This window comes from Podarcis liolepis (assembly GCF_965112155.1).
Source record: "Podarcis liolepis genome assembly, chromosome: 17".
Classification (NCBI taxonomy): domain Eukaryota; kingdom Metazoa; phylum Chordata; class Lepidosauria; order Squamata; family Lacertidae; genus Podarcis; species Podarcis liolepis.
This window is the reverse complement of record NC_139571.1, coordinates 1,156,886-1,184,844: the sequence shown is the minus strand read 5'-3', so window position 1 is coordinate 1,184,844 and position 27,959 is coordinate 1,156,886. Positions and strand designations below refer to the sequence as shown.

Below are 27,959 nucleotides of genomic sequence, written 5' to 3'. Positions count from 1 at the left end.
TGGGCATAACTATGATGGGACATGCAGTGGCAGCTTGAGGCTGGAGATGCCAGTGCCTGAGGAGGCTGGAAGGGAGTCAAAGCACTACCACGACTGCATCACAACCTGAAGCAGCGTAGAAGTTGCCAACACGGTGCCCTCCAGATGTTGCTGGGATTACAAAGTCCTATAAGGCCATGGGGGGTGTTGGGGGGCATCCAGTTGGCTTGCCCTGTTTGTGGAAGAGTCCGGGATCCAAAGAGAGGAATGAAGCGCTCAGGAGGGAAATGGGGGCAAAAGGAGGCCACATGCCATTTGAAAGAAGTTACTTTATGTACAAGTTTTGCCACATGCCAAAAATATTTTCTTCTGGGGAAAAAACACACCTTCAAAAGAAAAGAAAGAAGCCCCCAGAGTCAAGTGAAGGAATATTCTTCCCAAACTCCTTAAGAAAATACCCGATGTGCTTCTGCCTCCGCGGGTGTCCTGTCCCTGCTCTCCCCAAACATTGCACACAGAAACCTATTTACAAGCCAGTGCAATCCCTGAGCCTGGAAGCAGCAGCAGTGGCACCAGAGACACTCGGCAGAGGGGAGAGAACTTCCATGCACTTCTCTGCGCCCAGGGCAGGCGCAACACCCGAGGTGCCAGGGCAGAGAAGGAAGGGGGCATTCAGTGCTGGTGGCGGCGGGTGTTGGAGACACTCCTCCTCTGCCGGAGTGGGTGTGTGGTGGCAGCAGCAGCAGCAGCAGCAGCAGCAGCTGTGACACGGTGCAGGCCCCAAACCCCTCCGTGGCCTTGCCACAGGCTTTGCTGCTAGACTCTGAAGCAGCACCTCGGCTCAGCAGCTCAACCACCACCCCTGTAGCTAGAGAGGGGCTTTGGAAGCAGCCGGCTGTCAGAGAAGGAGGTCCATGAAATGCAGGTCAAGGAGAGCTGTTGGCTGTGAGAGGAAGACGGCGGTGGGGCAATGGCTGGAATTATTGCTCTCGTTGAGGGGAAGAGGAGGCACTTGGGAGGTGAGGGGGGAGAAAACAAGGGTCTGTTTATCCAGCCAGTGACCAATGGGAGGGGTTTTTTGGGGTGGGGGAAGTGTCCCAACCGGCTGCAGAACCACAGCGGGGTTTGAATACCTTTGCAAAGTCCTGCAGGGCTGTCTAGAGCAGAGGCCCTAAAACCAGGAGCAGCAGAATAAGGGCAACTCCCCCTGATGCTAGAGAGTAAAAGGGGAGGGGGCAGCACCCACAAGGGATCACACGAACGATGCACACATCCCCTCCCCCATGTGAGATGGAGAAGAGGGACACTTCCCCCCTCCCCCTTCGCATCTTATAAAAATGCTGGTGCAAGACAGTGGCCCTGTCAAGGGGGCAGGAGACACACACACACACACACACACACACACACACACACACCCAAAACACCCCCTTCAGAGCAGGGGAACTATGTGCAAAGCAAAGGGCCCTGTGCTTTGGGGGCACAGCAGAGGGGATCCATTCCCCCTCCCCCCTATTCCATAGCCTGAGTAAAGAGCTGCTGCCCTTGGAGAATCCACTGCTGGCTTCAGTCTGAGGAAGGGAAGAGGCAGGGCATGCAGCCGCCCTGCCGGCTGCAGATGGAGGAGGGAGGGTGGGGGTCAAGGTCAGTCCACATCCATAAAGTCCCTACTGGCTTGCTCTCTGGGGTGGGTCTCGCAGCAGGCCCCGCCGCCACAACCGCCGTCCTGGTCTCTGGAACCTGCGGCACTCGGCGCAGCAAGGAGGACAGGGTGCCGGATCTTGTCCTGGCGCTGGTAGAAGAGCACATAGGCAGCTTTGGACTGTTGGGGGAGAAAAGAAGCACAAGAGGCAGCAGGTGAGGGCAAAAGAGATGCTTGGGAGCCTGAGATGCAGATCAGGGGAAGGGGGGTCACAGGGGAGTTCAAGTGGCACAGGATGGGGCGAGGGAGAGTCAGGGGACATGCAAAGGTCCATACCGTTGAGTTAAAATGTCCTCTGCCGCTTCTTCAAAGAGGATCAAAGCAACTTGCACTACAGGAAACTCAGTTAACAAAGAATCAATGGGGTAGAGTAGATCACATAACCAAGAAGGGGGGGGGGTTGTGTTTGAGTTCTCCTTGCCCCCCATCTCCAGGCCATGAAGCTGATAGAGCAAGTCATTCTCAGAGTTGTGAGGATATTGTTGGGTTGGAGGGGGGAAGGAGAGCAGTCAGATCTCGAGATCCATTGCTTGAGGGCTGCATAACTGCTACCCTGAGCTCACTGGAGGAAGGGCAGAGTGCCAACGTGAGAGAGTCAAGTTCCTGACCCTCCATTCTTAGTCCAGACAGACCGCGGTGCCAAGACCTCCTTCCTGCCCCCACTGCACCCCTCAACTTGTTCAGGATAACACCAGGGGGCTTCTGAAGCAGGAAAAAGGGATAAGTATCAGTCTGCTTGAGAAAAGAGACTGGAGGACAACCAAGTTCTGCTTCTTCCTTGCAAATGAAAAGCCCAGTCTGCTTAGAGACATGCCTTGCTGAGATGCGATGGAGGTGTTGTTGTAAAGCGATGCACAGGCCATCGAGAGGGAGATTTTGCCAGCCTGCCAGCCAAGAGGGTGGGATGGCATTGCCATCCAAGACAGCTGCCAGCAAGTGCCAAGAAGCTGAGCCCCTCCAGGGCTGCCCTGCCTGACTCACCTCAATCTGGACTTTGGAAACTGCAGAGACACTGCTGTCATCAAAGTAGAACCACGTTCCGCTGTCTTTGTTCCGGGCAAAAGTCGTGTCTAGAGGGCACAAAGACCAGTCAGACTCACCAAAGTGCTGCTTTGCCTTCTGACACCCATTGTGCCCCTTCAGGTGCTTCACAATCACATCACCTGTCAGCCACTACCTAAGCACTTTGGTCCTCTCCTCCATTTGTGGAACCTTCCTCCCATTTGAAGAGAAAAGAATCGGGCCAGCTGGAGCTTCTGCACAAACAGCATTTTGCGTGGCACACCCAGTCCTCTGGGGAGGGAATCTGCGGGGTGGGCTACCTGCACTGCTCCTCTGCTGCATGAATCCTGCCGCTAGCTGAGGCATCTATCAGAAGGGCCTCAGTTTACATTTAAAGCGGAACCGAGCAAGTTCTAAGCTGAACTAGTGTCCACTAATATCTCTGAAACTACAAAAGGGCTGGTGAGGTCTTAACAGTTGGAGAAGGGATTTTCATTCCGCACTGAGCTTTGCCCCTCCCCTCAGGGACACCACTTCCTACCCGCCCCTCTTTCATCTACCAATAGCCAACATTTGTTTGCACTTAGCCTTTTCTAATAGCAGCTGTTTAGTCCCCATGTGAAATTCTGCAACAATGAATTGTTCCTTTCTAGACTGTTCTCATGGTCAGTTCTGTTCCTTACTGTTTTGTTCCCCCAAAAAGAAATAGCTCTCGCACAGGCACACAGGCCACATTCACCTGCAGTGCTAAAGAATGGTTTAGCATCCTGATAGGCCACAGCAGGCCGTGGGCTTGTGTTTTTGGCAGGGGAGCTGCAAGACACTTCAGTTTCTGTCCTAATTAGCCAGAGTTCAGTGTGATGTCCTAAACTGAACTTAATCATAACTATGGTTACAGAAAACAAACTGGCTTCATAAACCATGGTTTGAAGTTGGCTGGTTTTCACTAACTATGGCTAAGACTAATTGAACTGACACAAACTGCGGATGTCACAACAAGCTGAGGTTACCCCCTTCCTCAAGGAGTTCATAGAATCATAGAGTTGGAAGAGACCACAAGGGCCATGGAGTCCAACCCCCTGCCAAGCAGGAAACACCATCAGAGCACTCCTGACATATGGTTGTCAAGCCTCTGCTTAAAGACCTCCAAAGAAGGAGACTCCACCACACTCCTTGGCAGCAAATTCCACTGTCAAACAGCTCTTACTGTCAGGAAGTTCTTCCTAATGTTTAGGTGGAATCTCACCCCATGGAGTTTCACCCCATGTCTCATTTAATTAAAGCATCTGCTCTGTTGTATCTGTACAGCATGTCACCAATGCTGGTTTCATTTAGTTGCTTCTACTGGCTCAGCAAATGTTCTCTGCTCTGTTGGTTTGTACAGTTTTTAATGCTGAATTTTATTATTCTACTGTTTGATGTGAACCCCCCACCCCTGGGAGGGGTTCTTTGTAACTAGAGGGTATCATATAAGTATTACAAGATAGTGATAATAACAATATAGATTTAAATTCAGTTTACCGTATTTTTCTGTGTTTAAGATGATGTTTTTTGCTAAATTTTGTTAGTCAAAAATTGGGGGTCATCTTATACATGGAAAAATATGGTATTTCCTTGATCTTCCCGCAGCCGCCAGAGAATGCTTCCACACATGCCGCCCTTTCTCACATGCACACACATATGTGCCGGGTCATGGGCTGCACTGCAAACCACGCAAAGTTACGGGCAGCAACTGGAGCACTGAAAGGCAAGTGCATCTGGGGCCCGCTCCACTCCTTTGCTTGGCATGTGTGCCCTGGAGAAAGAAACCGAGTGCCAACGGCTGCCTAGGGAGACTTCAGGTTCTCCAGCAGTAAAGCACAATGTCCCTTCAGTGCCACCGCCAGGAGAATGGGGGTTGCGGTCAAAATTATCTCAACAGCTTTGAGGGCAATTGCCCCCAAAAGCTGAGCAAATTCTTAATTTCTTAGTTTGAGGTTCAAAAAAAAATAGGGGTTGTCTTATACATGCAAAAATATGGGGTGGGATTCACCTAATAAGCACCGGTCAGAAGCGCTGCCCAGGGACTTCCACAATGGGGCTTTCCTTCCCTCTCCCCTCTCTGAGCTCCCCCTGAAATTGGCTCTGGGGGCATGTGGAAATTGAGAGAACTCGCCAGAACAGCACACGGGGAGGAGGGGAGGGATCGTTCCATCTGGCAAGCTGAAATGCTTGCGCAGACAGAATTACTGGAAAGCCACCCGTTAGATCTCAGATTTACCTGTTGTGCATTTTCACTTTGTAAAGGTAAAGGTACCCCTGCCCGTACGGGCCAGTCGTGTCCGACTCTGGGGTTGTGCGCCCATCTCACTTAAGAGGCCGGGGGCCAGCGCCGTCTGAAGACACTTCCGGGTCACGTGGCCAGCGTGACGAAGCTGCTCTGGCGAGCCAGCACCAGCGCAGCACACGGAAACGCCGTTTACCTTCCCGCTATAAAGCGGTCCCTATTTATCTACTTGCACTTAGGGGTGCTTTCAAACTGCTAGGTGGGCAGGAGCTGGGAACGAACGACGGGAGCTCACCCCGCCGCGGGGATTCGAACCGCCGACCTGACGATCGGCAAGTCCTAGGCACTGAGTTTTTACCCACAGCGCCACCCGCGTCCTTTCACTTTGTAGGAAGGATAAATGAACCAAAGTCCTAAGTCTTCGGCTACCCAACAAAGCAGGCTCTAGTTTTGCTGTTAAGCATTTCATTTCAACTCCAAGTGTCTTTTCCCCACCTTGCATTCATTCCCTTCAACACAAAAGGAATACATACAGCCCCAAAATAATACATACAGTGCCCATCTCGGAGACCCCCGTAGTGGTTCGACACGGCGATGAGGTCATATTTGTACAGTGTGGGGTCAGTGTCTTTCTGTGGCTTGATGACGAACTCTGAGAAATCGAGATCCCTACAGGATAGAGACGATAATGCTGCTGTTTTCTAGGGCCAGAGGGGGATCCCCTCAGCAACACCCTCCACATAGTTTTGGGGCAGAACCAGCACTGGCATCAAAAGTCACAGCCACCCTCAAGGCATATTCCTAAGCATCATGCTAACTTCTGGGGTTTAAGGCTGCACTTTCCTGAAGTGTTTTCAAGAAGACCTTGAAACACAAACACCCACTCAGAAATTCTCTCTCCCCCCCCCCCTGCCCCTGTAAGGCCCGTTACTTCCTGCCGACAGCTGAGGACAGTCTTGTGAATCAGCCCATAGAAAGTTGCTAGCTTTCAGTAAGAGGGAGAAGAAAAGCCTAAGGAGTAAACCCCACAAAATGTTTGAGTGGAGTCCTGCAGATGGCCAAAGGGCACCTTGAACGCCTTCCCCCGGCAACTCCTGCAGGCAAGCTAGGGACAAATGTATTGTTCTGCTTCCTTTGGAGGCCAAAAGGGGGCAGGTCTTGTCTCTGGGCAACCCAGAACTTCCACACTGGCTGCCCAGGCGTGCGCCCCGGAGGGGTCACTTTGGTGTTGCTAACACAGTGGTTTGACTGCCCACTCCATTGTCTCTTGAGACAGACGGATGCCAACAAGTGACTTCTAACCTCTGTTTCCCAGCAGGTTGTGATGGGAGAGAAACCCTTTGCTTTCCGCAAAGCAGGAAAATGCAGACGACTGACCTCCGAGCACGCTAGTAAGAACAAATGTCTTCTGCCAGTTGGGTTGGTGCAGGAGGAATGCTTAGACATGCTAGTGACCAAGGGATCTATGAATGCCACGAACAAACAAATGCCAGGCTGGCTCAGGCTCCCAAGCACCACACAATTCTGGAGTGCCCTCTGGGTGCCCTGAAGTCAGACATGGGGGAGGGGACCATGCTGGACTCTGGACTCTCATCATCTCCACCTTTGGGCCACCCTGACTTGGGCTGATGGGTGTTGAGAGCCCACAGGGCCCGGAGGGCCACAAGTTCCCCAGTCCTGCATGAAAGTCATTTTTTAAAAAAGCAAATGTGCTCCATTTTATCAGGTATCTTCAGAACTGGGGAACTGCTCTCTGCAAGCTGCATAAGCCAGCTCCAGTGGGAAGTCAACATGCCTTCTGAAAAACCTTTATTGATACTGGGTTCAAAAGGAGGAGGTAACTCTTTGGCCCGTGGAATCCTGAAAATTTAACAAGCATGCCTGTTTCCTCTGAAAGATTTCTCCCCAGTGGAATGATTTCAGAGGCATGAGCCACCCAAAATAAGCTGCCCCCCTGTCTCTTCTCATCCCTACAAATTGTCCAATGATTTGGACCAAGTGGCTTACTGGACAGGGAACTCCACCAGGGTGTCCAGCTTCTCCCTGGAGAACTTGGTGTAGGAAAAGCGCTTGAGGTGGATGATCAGGATCTCTGGCAGCGACCACAAGTCCAGCTTCTTGGTGGCCAACTGGTGCTTCTTGCAGGTGGGGCAGTACCTGCACAAGAGGAGCTGGGGGTGAGCACAGCACTCAGAACAGCAGAAAAGCCACAGGTGTTTGCATGAGGACTAGCAGGCAACCCATCTTAGGAGACAAAGGAGGAATCCTGAGACGGGTATCTGGGTTGGGGGTAGGAGAACAAACGTGAAAATGATTTGGGCAGGGCATCCAAAATCCTGCAACACACACCAATTCTGAAAACTGAAAAATGCCTAGCCAAGCACCAGGTGAAAAAGAGGGTCATCAGGAGGATCTGCAAAGAGACTGGCATATTTACCCACCAGCCCCATGGTTCATCATCTCTTTGAAGTGAGAAGGCTGGAAGTCTGATGTCATCAGCTGTGATGGACCAGAAGACTCTGCCACTGATGCCCGCTGCACATGAAGGCATGTTGCCCATGATGAAACCTATGCACATCCTGTGTGCGCGGAGGGGTGGGGGTTGTCTTCCCCTCTTACATAACAAAAGTGCACGGGGTCACATTGCATGGGGGGGGGACGACTCCCTCCTTCTCAAGATCCCCCGAAGGCTCTCCAGTCAGGCTAGGCAAGAGGGTTTCAGCTGTAAGGCCCCTTGGCTGCCACTACCAGGCCAGAGTCGAATGGGGCCACCTGCACAGCAAGCAATACCAGGCCTCAACAGTTTCAGCCATAAGAGAATCTGAGGCGCTGCAGCTTTGCCAACCCAGCTGCCTCCAGGATTCGACTCTGCTCCACCGGTAGCTCCTTCCCTTCCTTTCTGCCTCTGGAAGCAAGAGCCCCACCTGACCCACCAGGCTCTCACCAGGGATTCTCCTCCTCCAGGGTCTCCACGGTGGTGAAGAGTTCGAGGCACTCCTGCAACCTCACTGGATTCTTCCTTGGCGTGAAGTCCATGCAGTCGTGCTTGATGTAGCCCTGGCAGTGAACACACAGGGGGGGGGGAGAGGTGAGCGGAAGTGGGGAGGGGGGCACCCATCACCCTCCAGTTTTTTCCTTGTTGTCCCTGAGAGCCAGGCTGGCAGGAACTGGGAGTCCAGAACCCTCAGGAGGTCTGCCAGGTCCCTGTGGCTGAGCTGGAGGAGGGCAAGGGAAAGAGAAAGGAGGACGACTGGGGGCAGGAAAATGCCTCGCCCTCACCTCCGCCTCTGCCTCATTGTAGTAGCGTTTCCTCATGTTGGAGTCCCAGTCCATGGCAATGTACGGTTGGGCTGTGCCAAGGGGAGAAACTGTGGTTAAAGTGGCAGGAACCCCGAGCATCTCTCAAGGCAGTGCAGGGGGAAGACATTCATGAAACCCTAGGCTAGAAGGACCCTGAACAGAACTAATCCTGCTGCTCTCCAGTTGCACTGCCACACCCACTACAGTCCCACCCCCTACAGGAGTATCCAGAGGGCAGGGCGTCAGAAGGAAAGGGGCCAAACAATGAGGAATTCTGCCACTGGAGCAGAAAAGGGTTTCTAGCCAAAGGGCCATTTCCCTTCCAGGTAATCTTTCGTAGGGCACATTTCACTGGTGGCTGCAATTACTCCAGCAAGGCAGCCATTAAGACCCTACACAGAGCCTTGACACTCACTGACCAGAAGGTGGAAAGGTGAGAACAGGCTCAAGGGCTGTATCCTTAAGAGCACAAGAGCCCTGAGAGATCAGGCCAAGGCCCCACCTGGTCTGGCATCCCGTTCTCACAGGGGGAGACCCCAGGCAGTACCTGAGGGCAGCAGCACTCTCCCCTCCTGCAAATTTCAGCAACTGATAGGACCACCAAAATTAGTGGACCTAAGCGAGTCGTGTTCATTCGTGCCAACGGGTCTACTCTGGTTAGGACTGACCCGGGACACAAGCCTTAATCAACATTCCAGTAGATGAGTGTTTGCATATCTGAGCTGGAGGCCGTTAAACAAAAAAGGTGAACCTGAGAATGTCAGAGAAGGGGGCTGGAATAGCCCATGGACACGTGTGCAGCCAGGCTGGGAGAAAGGCTCCGAAGAGGGGCCTCCCCACCCCCACCTGTTGCTGCAACACCCGCAAGGGAATCCCAGAGACTCTCCCGCCCCCCAATATTGGGAGCTTGCATGGACCAGGAGCCAGAGGGAAGACTCACAGTTGAAGGAGACGGTGCTGCCCTCGTCCTGGGCAGCCGTCCGGTCACTGGTCCCGTTGGAATTGACGGCCTGGAGGGTGAAGAGCAGCTTGCGGCGCTTCTGGCAGCATTTGCGTTTGGCCTGGTTGGCCGTCGGGGGGCTGGGGCTGGAAGAGGGTGTCTGGGGGGACTGAGGGGGCTGCTGAGGAGCTGGGCTGGGGCTGGGCCTCCCCTCCACGCCAGCCCCTTCCTCCCCCACAGAGGCGTCCGAGGGGTTTTCCTCTGCCTCCGAGCTGGGCTCCTGGCTCGTGGAGCCTTCTGCCGTCGTCTCTTCCTCCTCCTCGTCCTCCCCTGTTGTGCATTTGGAGAGGAAAGGACAGGCACCGGCCAAATTAAAAACCTGGCCAGCCCCCCCCCCATCAACACTCTGCCCTCGCACCAACCCCTCACCTTCGCTCAGCCCGTTGGGCCTCTTGTTGTAGAGGTCCTCCTCATCCTCCTCACTCGGATCCTCCTCTTCCTCAGAGTCTGGTCGTGTCACGTAGCGGCTGCCAAAATGGGGGGAGAGGAAGCAAGTCACACCCTTGGCCACTAGGGGGAAGCACTGTCATGGGCAAGATCCACAGCTCCCCCCTGTGGCAGCACTGTACAATGAAAGGTGCTGCTGGATGAAGATTCGAGTGAAGAAAGCAAGAGACACATGTTTGTCAACTGGGAGAGGCACAGGGATGGAGGGAGAGCAGGGGCAAAGCTACTTTGCAGAAAAATAATGTTAAAAGAAGATTCCGTAAAGTTTTTGCTTCAGGCATGAACCAAGGTTTACTAGGTTTAATAGAGAGCAGAGCGTTTGAGCATGAATGGGCCACATCTCCCCTTTGGGAGCAAAGTGCCCCAGATCATGCAGTGAACACTTCTCGCTTTTTGGTAATAGGAATATCCCTCTGAGCATCTGGAGATCAAGGGGGCGCAACTATGGTGCCCTGCACTGCCAAGTGCAGCAGCAAGCCCAAGGCTGCTGCAGGGAGATGGCAGGCAAGTCCAATACAACACACCTGCCGGCCCCAGGGCAGTTCTTCCATCTGCCATAACTGCAACCACAGCTCCCTGTGAAGATTTCTCTCCCCTGCAAGCAGCAGACCTAGAGGGAGTGGCCTCCCTGCTTTTGAGGGGCCTGAATGGGGAGTTCAAACTCAAACTGGAACCAACAACCCAGCTGGACTTTTATATCTTCTCGCACACAAGAAGAGAACCTAGATTGCTGAACCCAAACCAGTTTTTAGGGTCATGCAGGAGCGTCCCCAGATCCAACCCCTGGCATCTCCAGGGAGGGCTGGGAAAAGAGCCCTGCCTGAACCCCTGGAGAGCTGCTGCCAGCCAGTGCTGACAATACCAAGCAAGACAGACCAGTGGTCCAGCTGAGGGTAAGGCCGTTCCCCATGTTCCTTTGTTTCTACTGAATTCTGTGCTACAAACCACAAAGTGTGGCTGAAGCGGTTCAGGAAGTGCCCTGCCAAAGATGTCGATCTTGAGGGACGTAAAGAAAAAAAGGGGTGGGGTAGGAGGAAGCACAGCATAGGGGAAGGCAGATATGCTTCAGATATGGAAAAGTACCAGAAAGGGAGCAGACCCCAGCAAGGAATTCCTAGGAAACAGTACAGCCCCAAGGGGAAAGCACCTCGGAGTACGGAAAGGAGATTCCCATCCCACAAACCTGTGGGATGGAAGGAGCCATTACTTGCAGGGGACAATGGGGGACTGGGGTTCAAATGCATCCTCAGCCTTGAATGCTCACTGTGTGATCTTGTCTGTGAAAGTCACCCAGGGCTGGTTGACCCATGCGCAGAAACATCATTTTGAGGCCTACCATCAAGCATGAATGAGGCCACCCGAACCAAGGGTTCCATGTCCCCTCCAAGGTTTATGAAACAAGAGACTGTTCAGACACACAAGCTGCTGGCCCTCCAATATGGAGTAAAATCAAGAGATGGACACTGAACCACCTGGATCTCACCTTCTGGCCTTCAACTTGAAAGTTGGGATCCAGGAGTGGACAGCACCCTGACCACAGGTGAGCCGCACCAGCACCATACAAAACGCAACACAAACATTCCCAAGGTCCCCAAATACATATGTTTGGGCTAAGGGTGGGTCTCAGGTCTAGACAAAAGTTGAAGACTACTGGCCTCCCTGATGCAAAGCTCTAAGTCTCCCGCTGCCTTTGGGCTGCAGGCAGAGCCTAGAAGGCAGGCCCTGGGCAAGGCCCTTCACCCTCTTCAAGCAAGGCAGGCAAAAGCAGGAAGGGCGCTCGGTCTGGGAGGAACTGGAGGGCCAAGGCTGCTGCCAGGAACTCACGAGAGCCGGTGCAGCAAGAGCTGATAGAGCGAGTCCCAGGAGAGCTGGTCCCGGGGCACAGACACCAGGAGCGGGTGACCAAAGAGAACCACCCCATAGTAGGTGTTGCTGCAGTCGCGGCCCTGGGTGCGCTCGCGGAGGTACACGGGGAGCACCACTGCATCTGCCGTGGCCGGATCCTCCAGTGTGGACACAGACACCTCGTATCTGGAGGGAGAAGGAGACAAAGATCCAGAGGGGGTGGGAAACAAGCAATGCCCCCCTTGCCCTCCCCCAAAAGATGAGACATGCATATTACCAGGAAGTTGGAGTAAGGCTTTGAGTGCGGTGGCGCCTGCCCCCTCCCTTGACATATTGGACCGGTGCCGCCTCCGTTGTCTTTTTGGCACCTACAAGACCTCCCTCTTTCAACAAGTGTTTTAGATATGCTGTAAGCTGCCCAGAGTGGCTGGGGAAACCCAGCCAGATGAATGAGTGTGGTGCAATTGTTATTGAAGTGGAGATCTTTCTCCCAGGCTGAGTCTGCATTGGAGCTATTTTTAACCAGTTCTATAAACAGAATTGTTTTGGCATTGTATATATATATATATATGGAACTATTTTTCTTTCTACACTTTTCTTGTTTTATGTTCTTTGTTTATGTAACTGTGCTTTGTTTCATTTTACAGTGGTATATTTCATTGTTCTAACACACCTTGGGGCATTACTGTAAAGGGTGGGTAAGAAAGCTGATAAATATCCAGAGGGCAGGCACCGCCAGGCCTCCAGATACATTTCAGCAGCAGGCAGAAAGAATAACAGAATTGCAGCGCTGGAAAGGACCCCAGGGGCATTGCAGCGTTCTGTAGCTGGCTGTATGCTACAAAGAGCCACTTCTCTCCCTGCCCAGAGATGCTATTTCTAGGGCCAGTTTCAATTATCTCACTAACTCCTAGATGCCTTCCATAAGGCACTCTTTGTACACATGAGCCCATTTCTCCAACTCTGGCCAACATCAGGTTCCACAGAGGTACTGCAAAGATGCCCCCCTCCTCAAAGAGAGCCCCTCCCTGCTGGTCTTCAGGTGCAGCCAAGACAAACCCATTCTTGCAGATTCAGGTAGGTAGCCGTGTTGGTCTGACACAGTCAAAATAAATAAATAAAAATTAAAAAATTGTCCAGTAGCACCTCAGAGACCAACTAAGTTTGTTCTGGGTATAAGCTTTTGTGTGCATGCACACTTCTTTAGCTGCACCTTCTTGCAGACCTAGCATGCCTAGGCATCTTCCTTCTCCAGTGGATCTACTCCAACCCCCCCTGCTCACACACTCACATGAAGATGTCGTCCCGGTCCAGGATGCAGCTGAGGGATTCTTCCATCTGGTAGATCTTGTAGAAGCGGTGACTGAACACGTCAGCCACCATCATCTGAGAAAGAGAGACACACCGAGTCACCACAGAGGGAAGAAGGAACTAAGGGAACTCTTTTACTGATTATTTATTTAACCAGATTCAATCAAAATCTCTAAGCAGTTTACTTAACATACGCACTAAAATTACTGATTAGAAAACCCAGATGTTTTTCTCTCTGCCCCCAAACTCACCCGCTCAGCAGGCACCTCTGTATGCTTGGAGAGGCTGTGGCAGAGATCTAGCACTTTCCCGGCCTTTGGGACAATCAGTCTGTGCTGTAAAGAAAAGAAAGGGGAAAAGGCAGTTCAACTTAGTGCTGAGAGTCTGCCTGGAACAAAGCCAGAAACCCAAACCCAAGACAAGTTGCTGTGAGGTGACCTGTCTCCAGCCCACGCTGTCTCCTTGGGGACCTTCAGCTCACGGCCAGATATGAGCAAGTCCTGCCCCCGCCTCTGTGGTGCACCCTTGTTCATTGTCCCCAGGCAGGAAGAGTATATACAGGAAACTGCTGGGTACCAAATCACACCAATGGTTCCCTCTAGCTCAGCACTGCCAGCAGCTCTCCAGGGTTGCAAACAGGAGACATTTGAAGCCCCACCTGAAGGTGCTGGGGATTGAACCAGACTCCAGGCAGGCAAGCAAGGCATTGGCTTTCTGGTCCTTACTGCAAATCCCAGCGACTCAATCCTGGTTCATGCAGAAGCCCTGCTCGTCTTGCCAGGCACCTTCCCTGACTAGTTGCTTACCTGTTCGGGTTTCTTGCTGGGGTCCATGGACACAAAGAAAACCTCCATCACCCGGTCCTTGCTGATGGGCAGGGGAGCACTGAGGTAGCAGAAGGGATCAAAGGTCACTGAAACCTTGCCACATTCGGGGCACACCAGCGTCGACTTGAAGAGCCCGTGGAAGATGTCAACAATGATGGAGTGGTTGCGGCGCTTGTGGTTCCGCCATGCTTCCTCCGCTACTTCCTGGGAGGGAGAAGGAAGAGCTGAAGGAAGGACAGGGCTTCCCTCTAGCAAGGGGCACATCACTGCCAAGGGGTTCCAAAATACATACACCCAAATCCCAGGCACAAGCCTAGATGATAAATCAGTTTCTAGGACGCAAGGCTGGCAGTCGAGACCTTTGTCCTACTGCTGCCCTCCAGGGGTTTGGGGCTACAGCTCTGTGCTGGTCAGGGTGGTCATTGCAGGCCAAGCATCCAGAGGGAGGAAGGCTGCCTTACAAACAGCACTGAGCTGCCTGCAAAGCACAGAAACCTCCTGCAAACCCCCTCAAGGACAGAGCTCTCCTCCAGCTTCCCTCCTGCCTCACTCCTCTCGGTAGGCTTGGAAGCCCAAGAGCAAAGCTAAGCTCCTCTTTGCCGGCTGTGGAGGCGAAGGTGGGATGTGCTGTCACCTGAGATATTGTACAGTGGTAGAAGGCTCCAGAAAATCATTAAGATTATGAACTGAATTGAACATACAATGACAGAGTATTTCCTGCATCCCACCTTCTATGGCAGCAGTAGGGGACCTGCGGCCTTCCAGTTACTGTCAGACCCCCAAGTCCCATCAGCCACTGTCCGTGTGGTCAATGGCTCAGGAATTGCTGTCCACCAGAAATCTCAAGGACCACAGGCTCCCCATCCCTGCTCAGGGCACTGCCTCAAACATCCTCCAAATTCCATCATTCGCCAGTGAAAAAGCTTTGGCCGAGTCAGCACCTCTGTTTTCCACCGCATGTTACAGGGAGCTAGTGACCTGCTCCGTGAGGCTACACTGAGGATCAAGACTACAGAAGACTCGGCACATCACTGAACTTCCTATGGAAGCAACACACAAAGAGCATGGAAATCACAACTGAGAAGGTTGCGAGTTTGCCCAGGTTTACTCCCAATGTGCCGCATTCATTTAAAAAAACAACGCAACAGTGGCTGGGCCCCAGAGTTGAGATCCCCAGCGCTGCCAGGCCCTGTACCTCCTGCTCACCTCGTCTGGCCTCCCTGCTGCATCCTTCAGCTCAATGTACTCTTTCTTCTTGACCCGGTTGAGGTCCTCATGCAGCCCGTCAAGCAGAAAGGAGAGCAGCTCCTGGGAGTCGTGCTGCTGGTAGCCAAGGAACTGGGAAGCAAAATGGCCCACTTTGGTCTGCAGGGAAGAGGAACACCAAGAGGGTGGCCTTGAGTCCCAAGGAAGATGGCAAGAGAAAGCGCAATGGCGAGGAAAAGGAAGCTCACCTTGAACATGCGAGGCACGATGGAGCGGTGGTGGCCGGACCACTGCTGCTTGATGAGGTCAGCGTAGGCCTCTGCAATCTCACCCTTCATGCCCAGGGGGTTGTTGAAGTTCAACTCGTCCAGGTAGCGGTTGTTGAGGAAATACTCAGTAAGAGGGGGCACATTGCTGAGACACTGAGAGAGAGAAAGAGGACCATAGTCCATAGAAGGAGGAGCTCAGCAATTCCAGAATGGAACAGGTCTTGCATATCCTAAGAGCCTCAGCTGCTTGTGTATTCCAAGAAAGTCTTTAGGTACAAAAGAGTGAAAATAAACTTCCAAGTATGCACTGAGACCTGCACAGAAGACTCATTCCCCCAAGCCAGGATATTTATCCTGGCAGTTCTTTGCCCCTTTGCTTCCTGGCGGCTCCTCAAGCAGCTCAGAGAGCACACGTAAGGACACAATATTAAGCGGCTCACCAGTCCGGGGGGGGGGGGGACCTGCAGAAAGAAGATGACCACTTGGCTTCTCTGCCTTAGGAGGATCTAGTTCCCACCCATTAACCCAACACCTAATCGGAGATCTCCTGGTGTAGGGCAGTAGACAAATTTAATAAATGGTAATAGTAATAACTGGAGAACTGCTTCAAGTCTTTCCAGCAGACAGCAAGTTTTGCTATTTTACTCCCCACTGCAACAGTGCACCCTGCTAGAGAGCTCAAGCAAAACCCTCCTTTTGGCCGAGGGGCTCAGCCTCCAAGCAACAGCCCCCCCTCAAGCCTCCATTTTTATTTACTGTGCTCGTGTCCTACAAGGAGCTCAAGGCAGAGTCTGCTGCTCTTCTCCCCACTAGCCTCCATCTTTATTCCCACAGCAACCGGAGTGAGGTGGGTTAGGCGTTAAAGAGACAATGACTGCTCCAAGACCACCTGGCGAGCGCCACGGTCGAGTGGGAAATTTGAACCCGGGTCTCCCTGGCCCTAGTCCACCCACTTAACCAGCTACGCTGTCCTGGCTCTCAGCTCTGCACCTGCCACAGCCTGCGCCTCCTACCTGCAAAGCAGAGTTCATGAAACAGGTGTTGCCTAAGTTGGTGAGACCGCAGACGCCAGGCTGGCCCTGATAGAGTTCCTCGTCCTCGAGGGAGTTCTTCCTGGGGGGGGGGGGAGAGGGAGACTGTGAAGAAGGGCAGCCGGCAGGATGAGGCCCAGGGTCAGGAGCCAGCCCACAGTGAATCACACAGCACAAGTTGCAGTTAACTCTTTAATTGCAAAAACACATTTGGCACAGGAGTGTCAGGCCTAATGAGCACAGTGGCGCATCTCCAGTAGGTTTTGCCTGCATGAAGCCAACACTGAGACAGAAGGTCCCCACCTCTCTCAGCTGCCTAAGCCCCCTCCTCTCCAAGGTTTCCCCCAAGCAATTGGAAACTGTGCCAGCGTGAAGCCAACCTCTCCTCCACGCTCTTCATGCCTCTTCTGGTTCTGGGACACCGGGGGAGGGGCTGCACCAGGAGGAGGAGACCCCCCCCCAGGTTCCTTTTTATTACTTATTTATCATTTTCATTTTTTTACAACTTTAAACAGATAACTTTAAGTCCAAATACAAAACATACATTTATCGTTGATTTCCCTCCCACCCCCATCCGTGGTTCATTTTCTTTTCTACTACATAGAATAGAATCATAGAGTTGGAAGAGACCACAAGGGCCATCGAGTCCAACCCCCTGCCAAGCAGGAAACACCATCAGAGCACTCCTGACATATGGTTGTCAAGCCTCTGCTTAAAGACCTCCAAAAAAGGAGACTCCACCACACTCCTGGGCAGCAAATTCCACTGTCGAACGGCTCTTACATATTCTATTCCGCCGCCGCCACCCCCCCCCCCCATTCTCATTTTTCCAATTTTGTATCAATATATTTTTTACTGCTGAATTTATTCTAATGCTGTTAACATTTTAATGTTTATATTTTTTTCAAATATCTTTTCCAATCTTCCTTAAAAATTCTTTCATCCTGATCTCTTATTTCTATACAGTGGTGCCTCCCAAGACGAAAAGAATTCGTTCCGCGAGTCTTTTCATCTTGCGATGTTTTTCGTCTTGTGAAGCACGGTCTGTCGCAACTGCGCCTCTTCAAGCGGCTTTTAAAAAAAAGCGCAAGACGTTTTCGTCTTATAGAATCATAGAATCATAGAGTTGGAAGAGACCATAAGGGCCATCGAGTCCAACCCCCTGCCAAGCCTCTGCTTAAAGACCTCCAAAGAGGCAAAGCAAGCAAGCCCATAGGGAAATTCGTCTAGCGAAGCAACGCAAAAACGCAAAACCCTTTCGTCTAGCGAGTTTTTCGTCTAGCGAGGCATTCATCTTGCGGGGCACTACTGTATATTCTGCCAATTTCATCTGCCATTCTTCCTTTGTTGGTGTCGTGCCCTCTTTCCATTTCTGTGCAGACACCAAGGGTGCTGCTGTAGTTGTGTACACGAAGAAATTTTGAGACCCCCTGGATTCTTCACCAGCTGGACTCTGCTCTGCCTCCGAGTCTGGACTGCTCTCTGCCACAGACTCTCCCTGTTCACTAAGACCTGTTATACCCCTTCAGCTTCCACCACCTCCTCTTCCCAGCCTTCTTCCTCTGACCACGCATTGTCGTCCCACCACAAATCTCTGGCCTTCTTCCCTTGGGGGCTCTCCAGCTGGCTCCTCCCACCATTCCTCAACATCCATGACACCCAACTATCTGCTGGAACAAACAACAGCCAGAGAACAGCAGCACCTGCAGCCTCCCACAGTTCAGGCTCAATCTGCTCCTGAGACGCAGCAGCCTCTCAGGCAGGGAGGCAGAGTCTGAAAGCGTTGAGGAAAGCCAGGTGCCCCACTTTGGAGCTGTGCAAACACCACATGCAGGTACTCACATGATATGTGGTCTAGAGCTGGGCCAAGTGCCGTCCTTACTCCTGGTCTCCATTACCACCACCTGGCAGGAGTGCAGGTGCCAGCCGGGGGAGGGGAGGAGAGACAAAGGAAGGAAGGAAGGAAGGAAGGAAGGAAGGAAGGAAGGAAGGGCTGGATTAACTGCCGTGTATCTGGACAAGCGTCTCCGAGGGGCTCATAATAGAAGCCTCCATTCTTTCAGTCCAAAACAGATGGGCCCAGAAAAGGCCAACTGGTGGCAAAGCATCTCAACGCACTCATATACACTTTAAAACTGTTTAACTAACTCCAGCACACTTTGTTTTAAAAAAAGGGAAATGGGGCAGTGAGGGAGAGGTGCTAGCGCAGGTGTCTGTCTGAAGGCAACTGATTCTTCTTTTTTTGCCCCCTCGGCCTCACCTCCCTCCATCACTCCTCCCAGTTTTGTGTTGTTGGTTTTCAATGGCAGGAACAGCAAGAGGGTATGGGCTGGTTTTAAACCAAGCTTATGCGATGGACACTTCTCTGTTCTTTATTAGCATCCAATGTAGTAGAGGGGAAGACAACCCAGGATCCAAGCCCAGGTCAGGCCGGCCTGTGGCTTGTGCAGGAGGGGAGCTGGCTAGAGATTCTGAAGGGTGAGATTAAATACAAATGCTCCTCGTGATGGTGTCAAAGCCTCACACAGAGGCTCCACACTGGGGACCCCAAGAGGACATGAACCCATCCTTCCTATCCCACCAGGCTATTTTTCCCTCTAGCCCAAGCTGACCAGTGAGCTCAGAGCAGACTAGACCAACTGGCCATAGCTCTCCAAGGCCAACTCAAACCCTTGGACTCAGGTGTGGAAAACCGTTGGCCCTCCAGATCTTGCTGAACTGCAATGCCCATCCCTCTTGGCCCTCCTGGCAGTGGCTGGTGGCAGTTCTGGTTCAGCAACATCTGGGCAGAGGTTCCTCACACCTGCTTTGAATGGACATGCCAGGGATGGATCCTGAGATCTTCTGCCCGCAAAGTAGCCCCAGACCCTGGCAGTAGGAGCGTTACCTGCCCTGAACTGAGGCAGGCATCCAACACCGTCATCTGCAAGTTCCGTAGCCGCTCACATGAGTCGTCTGAGTTTTTCACCCACAACCTTGTCTCAGCCTCTGCTGGAACAGAAAACTGGCGTCGTGCTTCCTTCAGCACCGTTTCTAGGTGAAGGAAAGAGGTTGTTTTATTTATTTGTGTTTAAAATAGATATGTGACCAGTGCTTTTTTCTGGAGGTACATACCCCTAAACATTTTGTGAATCTAACAGAAGAAACTAAAAAAATTTTTTTTTAGTTTCTTCTCTAGCACGGTGAATCATCCATTCTGTTGCCACCCCCAATGGCAGCCTCATTTCCTGTCATGGTGTTTCCTGAGTCTCAGAGGGAAGCGAGCGTTTAATGTGTGGAGCAGGAGTTGGAATCTAGCGCCTCACGGCAATGTGGAAGTTACTGTGAGCTGTCAGCTGTGTAATATGAGGTAATGCATGTTCTTTGTACTTTTGTCCAATTTAATGTATTAATTTTTCCCAATTTGAACCACAAAATGGATTTTCTTGAGTGAAAATGAGTGTACCCCTAAACATTTTTTTAGGGGGAAAAGCTCTGTACGTGACCAAAGGAGAAATGGTCCCTCTGTGAGAATCCTGGGCCTTCTTCCTTCTCCTCACAGCCCGTCTTGTCTCCACCATCTGGGTCCTTACCGATAACGTCCATTCGGCTAAACTGGGCAGTGACAGGGTTGTCCATGTCACTGTGCTGGCAAAGGTAAAGTTCCACCAGGTAAACCTCCACTTTCTGCATGCTGGAAAGATCCACCACCTGAGAAGGAAGAATCAGAACTGCATCCGTCAGTAAGAGACCGTGTACCATTAAAGGGGGTGGGGGAAACCTGAAGCAATTTCTTCTCTGCCAACACCAAGGGATCCTTGCGGAACATCAGTATTTCTGAGCAATGTGGAATACGTTGTTCTGTTGGACTCTACGACAGGAAAAGCACGTGTCTCCACAGTGAGTTTCTAGTTCTCATGGCTGTGGGGCAAAAGACTGAAACTGTGCAGGGAGTTTCTGCTAAAAGCTCAATAAAACTTCACAGCCCAACTCCATGTGCCTTTTTGCTCAGAGGTGATACTGCCCCGCAATCTGAGCTGAGGTAAGCACAGGACTGCAGTCTTTAAAGCAAGGGGAGCTAAGGTCCGGAGAGAGAGAGAGAGAGAGAGAGAGAGAGAGAGAGGGCCCACTGTGCACCAAAAGGAAACAAGCAGAGCACTTGCTAGGATACTGGGCTCCACCAGAGAACAGGAATGGCTCCAGAGGGGGCTGTGTCCAGTTAGTCTCTCTCCAGCCATGACCCCAACAGGCCCGCCAATCTTTTCAGCGCCCCCTGCAAAACAGGGCCGCTGGCGTAGATTGCAGGGACGCGGTAAAAATTTCTGAGAGAACGTTTATGAAGGACGCCGAAGGAACCTATGCTGCCCAGGGGTTGCCAACCTTTTGGCGCCCATTGGGGCACCTGCAAAGCACCAGAAGTGACATGAGCACCGCGTGCGGGAAACGCCCTTGCCCCTGGGCCAGAGTTAGGTTTGCAAAAAGCCACCAGCTGGCCAAAGGCTCCCTCTGGGTCTAGTTCCAGCAAGGGGAGGGCATGGGACCTTCCGGGTGCCGGGGACAGCCGCTGCAGGCCCTGGGGATCAATGATAAAGCACACTTCCAGTTAAAATTCTTCTTATTCCACACAAGACAGCTGCTGTCACTGACATGAGGAGAGGAGTTTCACACAGAAAGTCCTGCAGCCTCTCCTCACATTCCTGTCACACTCTTGGTACAGTGGTACCTCGGGTTACAGACGCCTCAGGTTACAGATGCTTCAGGTTACAGACTCCGCTAATCCAGAAATATTGTCTCAGGTTAAGAACTTTGCTTCAGGATGAGAACAGAAATCGTGCAGCGGCAGCGGGAGGCCCCATTAGCTAAAGTGGAACCTCAGGTTAAGAACGGACCTCCAGAACGAATTCAGTTCTTAACCCGAGGTACCACTGTACTCTATAACCAGTGCTCCCCCCCTCTAAATAAATGTTCAGGGTTTTTCTCATTTTCCTACTCATATTGAAATACTGCCCCTCAATGAGGCCAAACTTGGATTCACAAAATGCTTAGGGGTATGCATACTCCTGCGTCCCCCCAGAAAAAGAGCACTGTCTATAACCTAAGCTAAATGGCCTGTTATTACATCCTGGCAAGTGCTGGCCATTACAATGGCTGGAAAGCGGGCAAAGAATGAGAGCTTCTGCGTTGGGAGCAACCTGAGCTAAGGGTGGAGATGCCAGACAGAGGGGGCCAGACATCAGTTTCCAAGGGCTGAGGGTCCATTAACCTCAAAGAGGGTCTCCAGGGACTTTTCTGCATAAGAGTGAATGGAAAGCACTTGGCTGCACAGGTGAAATAAAGGCTGACCTCAGGGATACCTTTGGCGGGGGGACTCTGCCAGTTGCTGAACCACCAAGACTCTTGGGCAGCCCTCTCTCCACTGAGAACCAAGGGACGTCCCAGCCAGTATGGCGGAAACTGGCTTCTAGAGAGATAACCTCTCTCACACACAATATGCACATCAGGTTTGAATGGGGCGGGGGGGGGAGCCTCTCCTCCTCCCCATTCTCTACCTCATTCTCAAAAGCTCCATCTCTCCTCCTCTCCCTTTGTCACAGCAGAATATGCCAGTGCTGAAGCTCTGGGCGGGGGGGACAACCTGTGGCCACCCAGACGTTGTAGGAATCCAACACACAACCAATTGCTCAGGGATGTGATGGCAGCTAGGAATCCCAATATCAGGAGCACAGATTCCTCAACAGCCCATGCTCTCTAAGCTACAAACTTCTCACCTTGCGTTCAATGGCTGGCTGGTCATGCTCAAGGCCATACCAGGTCACCAGCTTGTTCCAGACCTCCTCTGGCACCAGAACGTATTCCTCATGCTCCACCAGTCTATCCTTCAACCGGTACGACTCTGTATCTGGGAGGATGGAAGGAAGGAAAAGGGCTTGAAATCCAACAGGGCCGTCTGTCTGTGGAGAAGGAGAAAGGCTGGCACAGGACCTTCATCAGCAGAACTCCCTGCTGTAAGACGGGAAAGCTATTTCTCAACTTCCAACACATTTCCCCTCCCATGCAACTGCATCAAGGAGCAGCTCTGGGATGGAAAGCCAGGCGAACAGCTGACTGGGCATCTTTGGATCTGTTGCTACATCTTAGCCCACTCTACCCCACAGGGTTGTTGTCTGGATAAAATGAATGACATTCTGGGCTCCTTGGAGGATGGGGGTGAAAATGACATAGTGCTGGTTTTCATCTAGCCGTGCTGCCCTGGGAATGTATGTCAAGGGAAGAAGGAAAGAATCTCAAAATAAAATAATAGGACAGAGGAAGCTGTACCTTCAAAGAGCTCAGCATTGTTGATCCGTCCAGGGAAAGAGATGGAGTTTTGATCTCCAGATTCCACGTATGCTCTCCACTGTTTGTACCAATGATTCTCCAGCAAATACCTGTGGGCAAAGAAACAGCAAGTTCAAATCCAGAACCACACCAGTGAGCATAAACATAAGCAGGCAAGTCTCCCTCCATCCTCCAGCCCAAGCAGGGTCAGGAAGGATGCCTCCTCCACAAGGAAAGCTAAGGTCTCAATCCAAGGCCTTGCAACTGTGCCAAATGCTGCATACATCTGCTTGCAGCTTATCAGTCCAGACAACTGAGAATTCCACTATTTTGATTGAAATAGAAAATTTCTAGTCCTCTTGACCACAGAGATAAGCTTTAAAAAGGTAACAATCACACCATCCAAAGGCTCAGATAAGGAGGAGGCAGGTCATGGCTCCCTTCAGCTGCAACCACTCTTTGCAGCTTCCTGTCACAGAACCAGTACCAGCTCACCCAGGTCTGCTAATATCCAAAGTCCTCCTCTCCTCCACTTCCCTAGACTATGGCAGTAAAGATGGGCAACACAGTCACAGCTTCGACTGAAAGCAAACAGGTGTGCCTAAGAAATCGTAAGTTATTTCTAGGCCCATCATCTAAAAATATTTAGTTAAGTAAACACCTTGAACCAAACTATGGCTTAACTTAAATATATATATACATATTACCCACACTTCAATCTATGTGCTTTGTTGCAATGCGAAAGAATACACAAGGTAAAGGTACCCCTGCCCGTACGGGCCAGTCGTGTCCGACTCTGGGGTTGTGCGCCCATCTCACTTAAGAGGCCGGGGGCCAGCGCTGTCCGGAGACACTTCCGGGTCACGTGGCCAGAGTGACGAAGCTGCTCTGGCGAGCCAGCACCAGCGCAGCACTTGGAAACACCGTTTACCTTCCCGCTATAAAGCGGTCCCTATTTATCTACTTGCACTTAGGGGTGCTTTCAAACTGCTAGGTGGGCAGGAGCTGGGACCGAAAGACGGGAGCTTACCCCGCCGCGGGGATTCGAACCGCCGACCATGCGATCGGCAAGCCCTAGGCACTGAGGTTTTACCCACAGCGCCACCCGCGTCCCAATACACAAGGTAACTTTTGCTTATTAAATTGTGGATTGCCACATCATTAGAAGGAAAGGCCCTCACTTGCAGCCCCACAGAATAAAAGAACCCCTTCCAGTTGCTCCTGGTTCAAATATCAAGTTAGCCAAGAATTTACCAGGCAAGCCCCTGCCATTCAGTCTCAACTCCAATCCTACAATTTGCAACTACTGGATAGAAATGACCATTCCTCACACCAGGGGCAGGGCAACGGCAGTCCCTCCAGACATCAGCTGCCATCACACTGACCAGCATGGCCAATGCCCTGCAAAAACTGGGATTTTAGCCCAGCCAAGACCCGGAGGGCACACATTTCCTCATCCCATTTTGCAGGGTCACTGTGTATGAATTAGACTGCAATCCAACACTCATCTACCTGGGAATAAGCCCCACTGAACTCAGCAGGACTTCCTCCTGAGACACGCAGAGTATTGTGCAATGTATAAGAAATACTTGGGACGTTCAAAGTAAGAGTCTTTCTATTAAATGGATTAAATCACGTAGCCTCAATTATTTGCATAATTTATTCTTGCATTCAACTTGCAGATGTGGATTGTCTACAAAAGTCAGTTTTAATTTTCTGCTTGGCAGTAAACCAAGATCCCTGCCCTTAATCTCCTTCCCTCTTTGTCAACAGCCTGGATTTCCATGGGCAGAAAAACCTGCATTCCACCCCCAAGGTGGTTGATTTTATATTACCCCTTTATACCACCATAGGGTCAGCTCAGACCATGAAATATGTGTCCCATCCTGAAAAACAGTTCCCTCTCCTATTGCCCTGGGGCACTATATTAAGAAGTCCACAGAAGGGAACAGGCTGTCACCTTAACACCAGCCGCACGATGGCAAGGAGCAACCTGACGGCAGCGGAGCCTCTGCCTGATCTTCCAGTCACATCTCTGGCGGCTCAACACAAACCACAGGGCCATAAAAGGGGTCGGCACAATCTTAAATACATATTTGGTGCGTTGTAAGCAGACCACCTCGAAGTTTCCACCCTTTTCACGGAGGAAACTTTGTTCTAGCAGCAGCATCAAGGTTTGGACCCCTTCCTCGTAATATTGCCTTAGACATTAATGTAAGTTCAAGTGCAGAATGTTCAGCTTCCGTCCTTTTGTGACTGTGCAGGGGTCTCTGGACATTAAGGAAAGCAGGTGGGGTAAGGGGAAGACCCCCCCTCTCCTCTTCCCTACGTCCAATGGCACACTCTCACCGACTGAACTCAGCCCTGGGTGGTTCCTCCATCCAGGCAAGCTCTATGGGGCCAGGAGGAATGGGAAGGGCTGAGGAGGGGGAACCCAAAGGCAGATCACAGCTTGCAAGTGTTACGCTGGCTCAGCATCCACTGGCACAGTCCCACTGAGAACCTGGGAGCGACAGCATCTGATACAGCCAGCATCCTTGAAATTCCTCAAGGCTTTGGCCCGCAAGGAGAAGCAACACATGAAATGAAAGCATGCCTTTTAGTTAAGACAGACATCAGCCCAGCAAAGAGTTCTATGTAGCTAGAAAGCCTGCCAAGTCTAATATATGGTCTCTCTTTCCTTTGCTCACGATTTCAGGCCCAGATTAGTTCTAACTCAAGATCAATGAAGACCATTAATTGGCTGGGAAACATTTTTAATGCTAGGAAAAGTTCTAAGTTCTTCTCAGGCTGGGGAAACCAGTGGCTGGGGAATCCCTCAGGGCTACCACAGTGGGACAAATCTTAGGAAGGAAAGGGCAGAACAGCTTGTTGAAAGCAGGTCTCCCCCCCCCCCCCCGTGAGAGTCTGACCAGCTTCCCAGGGAGCTACATATTGATCATGATACTCATTCACTGCCATGCAAGGCTGGCTCCTCCCACTAGTGAGTCATGGGGAGGAAATTAAATGGGGGACCAAACTGGATCTGTGCAAGCAGTAACTGCGGCAGCTTTCTTGTGTGAGCAGGAGCAGAGGGGAGAAACAGCAGGGGAGCCTGTGCAGAATGAAGGGCACAGGAGAGGCGTAGAGAGCTTTAAAAAACAAGGACTAGAACAGTGGTTTTCAACCTTGTGGGGTCCACAGCTCCCTCGACCAACCACATTCTTTCTGCAGCTCCCCTGTGGAAGCCACTTACCCTGGGGTTCCATTACAGAACGTGCATTAAGTGGGGACTTCTCCGTTCTGCCCTGCCCCTTTTTGGAGCCACTTTTGGACACGTGCAAGGGGGAATACAAGTGCCAATGAGAACCCAAGCAAATGTGTAAAACTAAGGAACTGTTATCATTACTGAAGTTGAGGAGGATTCTTGTTTGTGTGTAGGGAGGGGGAGATCAACAGTCAGGCAAAAATGTTTCCCCACTTTTTTGCCATTGTTTTATTTCAGGAAGATAATGGGCTGCAAGTTAAAGGTGTCGACTCCCCCCGAATGTTCCTCAGAGAGAAAAATAATGCAGGAAGATATGGGCTGCAAGTTAATGAAAGGATGCCCCCCCCCCCGGGCTCCCCTGAATGTTCCTCATGTCACCCCAGGGTGCCACAGCACACTGGTCAAAAACCAATGGACCAGAAGCTTGAAGTTGGTATGCAATGTGAACTGACTTACTTGTCCCACACTTATCTCATTTACGCTGCAATCCTATGCACACATTTACTAGGAAACAAGCTCTTTTGAACTCAGTGGGATGACTGGCTTCCAAGTAAAGGAGCGTGAGATCGGACTACGCACCTCATGGAACTGCAGAGTTTGAAGGGACCCAAAGATCCTGCAATGAAACGAGGAAGCTCTGCCTTTCTGCTCTGTGACAATGGAGGTGGTTTGTTTCACTACTGGGGCTGTGGTTCCCCAACTGTCTTCCCTGAGACACAAGTGCATGTTAGTTGGCACAAAACAGGTTGGAGAGGTAAGATTTCTCTAAACCCCATCTAGGAGAAAAGTAGATGTAGCTGACAGAGGGAGTCTAGGTTCAGTGACAAAAACAGGAAGTTTGCCAGTTTATCGAGAGTGAAATTAAAACTCATTCCACAGAAGATAAAGCCACACAAGGATACAGAAGACCGCCAAGCGCTCATGCAAGAGAGACAGGGGCTGCTACCAAATGAGGCTGGCCTTGTAGGGGGGGCAGCTGAGAAACTGAAACTTCACTGCACTTGGATGAAGCCACTAAGAGGGCGGGGGGGGGGGTAAGAAAGCTTTGGAACCAAGCCCACAGCAGGTCTATGGGGGATCACCCACCTCCAAAACTAAGGCAGCCCTTAAAAACAACAACTCAGTGGTCCTGGGGGGGGGGCAGGAGCAGCTCTCTCCAACAGTAACTCCATGCTAAGTACCTATTGACATTCTTTCTGACTCAGACACAGACACAGAAGCCTTTTCTTGGGGTGGGGATCACCAAAAGGTCACCTCAGTAACCCTGCTACACAAGAAAAAACAAAGGGGGGGAGGGAGGTGACTGGTTTTCAATCACATAGTTGTTTAGAAATATTTGAATGCTACAGCAAAGCACACATATTTTGGCAAAGAGTTTAGAACCACGAATTCTTTTTTTAAAAAGGGAAAAAACCATGTAGGAAGAGTGGGTCGCATTCACGAAATCCACTGATGTAGTTGGAGTGTCTACCCAAGACACAGGAAGGAACAGAAGAAAATGAATTAAACAACCAAACGCAAGAAGATGCCAAGTTGATTCAGAGCAGCCATTCCCTCCCAAAAGAAAAAAGGGGAACAGCATGTTCATTCCGGAAGTGAACATGTCAGCAGTGCGAGAAATGTGCTCCGGGAGAACTGGAGGCTTTGGCTTCCAGCGGAGACTCCGGGAGCCGAAGCAGCGCGTCTGAAGGGAGCAAATCCCGCGAGCTTCCCGGGGAGGAAATGCCGGGCAGCCCCGTCCCGCGCCAGGCAGGGAGGCCTCCCGGGAGCCGGCGGGGGATTCCCCCAGGAAGGAGCTCGCCACCCCGGTTCCCGGAGGGGTCTCCTCGCGAGGAGCCTCCGCCGCCCCGCTCACCACTTCTCTCCGGCGCGCAGCGGGCGCTCCCTCCCGGGCTGCTCGGGCCCCTCGCCCTCCACCTGCCGCCTCTGGGCCTCCAGCCCCGGCCGCCCCCGCTCCGCAGCCATCGCCGCCTCCCGCCCGGAAGCCCGTCGAGGCGGCGCCCGGCTCTCGCCGCCACGCCCCCCCGCTTCCGCCGGCCCGAGAGGCGGGGCGGCCATCTTGAGGGCGGCCTCCGTGACGAGCGGGGCGGGGACTCGGGCCCGGCCTCCTGGCTGCCCCGTCCCTAGTCGAAAATGGACGCGGCCTCTTTTTATCCGTATGCCGGGTGCCGTCAGAGAGAAAGTAAAGGGGACGCGATGCATTCTCTTCCGCAAAACCAGGCCCGCGTCTCAG

At 51.9% G+C, this 27,959-nt stretch overlaps 2 protein-coding genes across 3 annotated transcripts in view; one reads left to right on the top strand and one right to left on the bottom strand.

Annotated features, from left to right (window-relative positions):
• Positions 1–27,959, top strand: part of LOC310696721 (uncharacterized protein) — a 185,180-nt gene that overhangs the window by 102,285 nt on the left and 54,936 nt on the right. The window lies entirely within an intron of this gene.
• USP11 (ubiquitin specific peptidase 11) lies at positions 294–27,943 on the bottom strand. Its single transcript, XM_083482436.1, is given in 23 exon segments — positions 294–1,798; positions 2,660–2,748; positions 5,500–5,615; positions 6,954–7,103; positions 7,891–8,003; positions 8,226–8,296; positions 9,187–9,516; positions 9,616–9,713; positions 11,518–11,724; positions 12,830–12,924; positions 13,101–13,184; positions 13,656–13,880; positions 14,883–15,041; positions 15,131–15,304; positions 16,165–16,264; positions 18,025–18,086; positions 19,070–19,215; positions 19,755–19,872; positions 21,930–22,060; positions 22,480–22,589; positions 27,582–27,847; positions 27,849–27,904; positions 27,907–27,943. Coding segments are annotated over 23 exon segments (3,099 nt in total). The 5' UTR covers positions 27,929–27,943; the 3' UTR covers positions 294–1,621.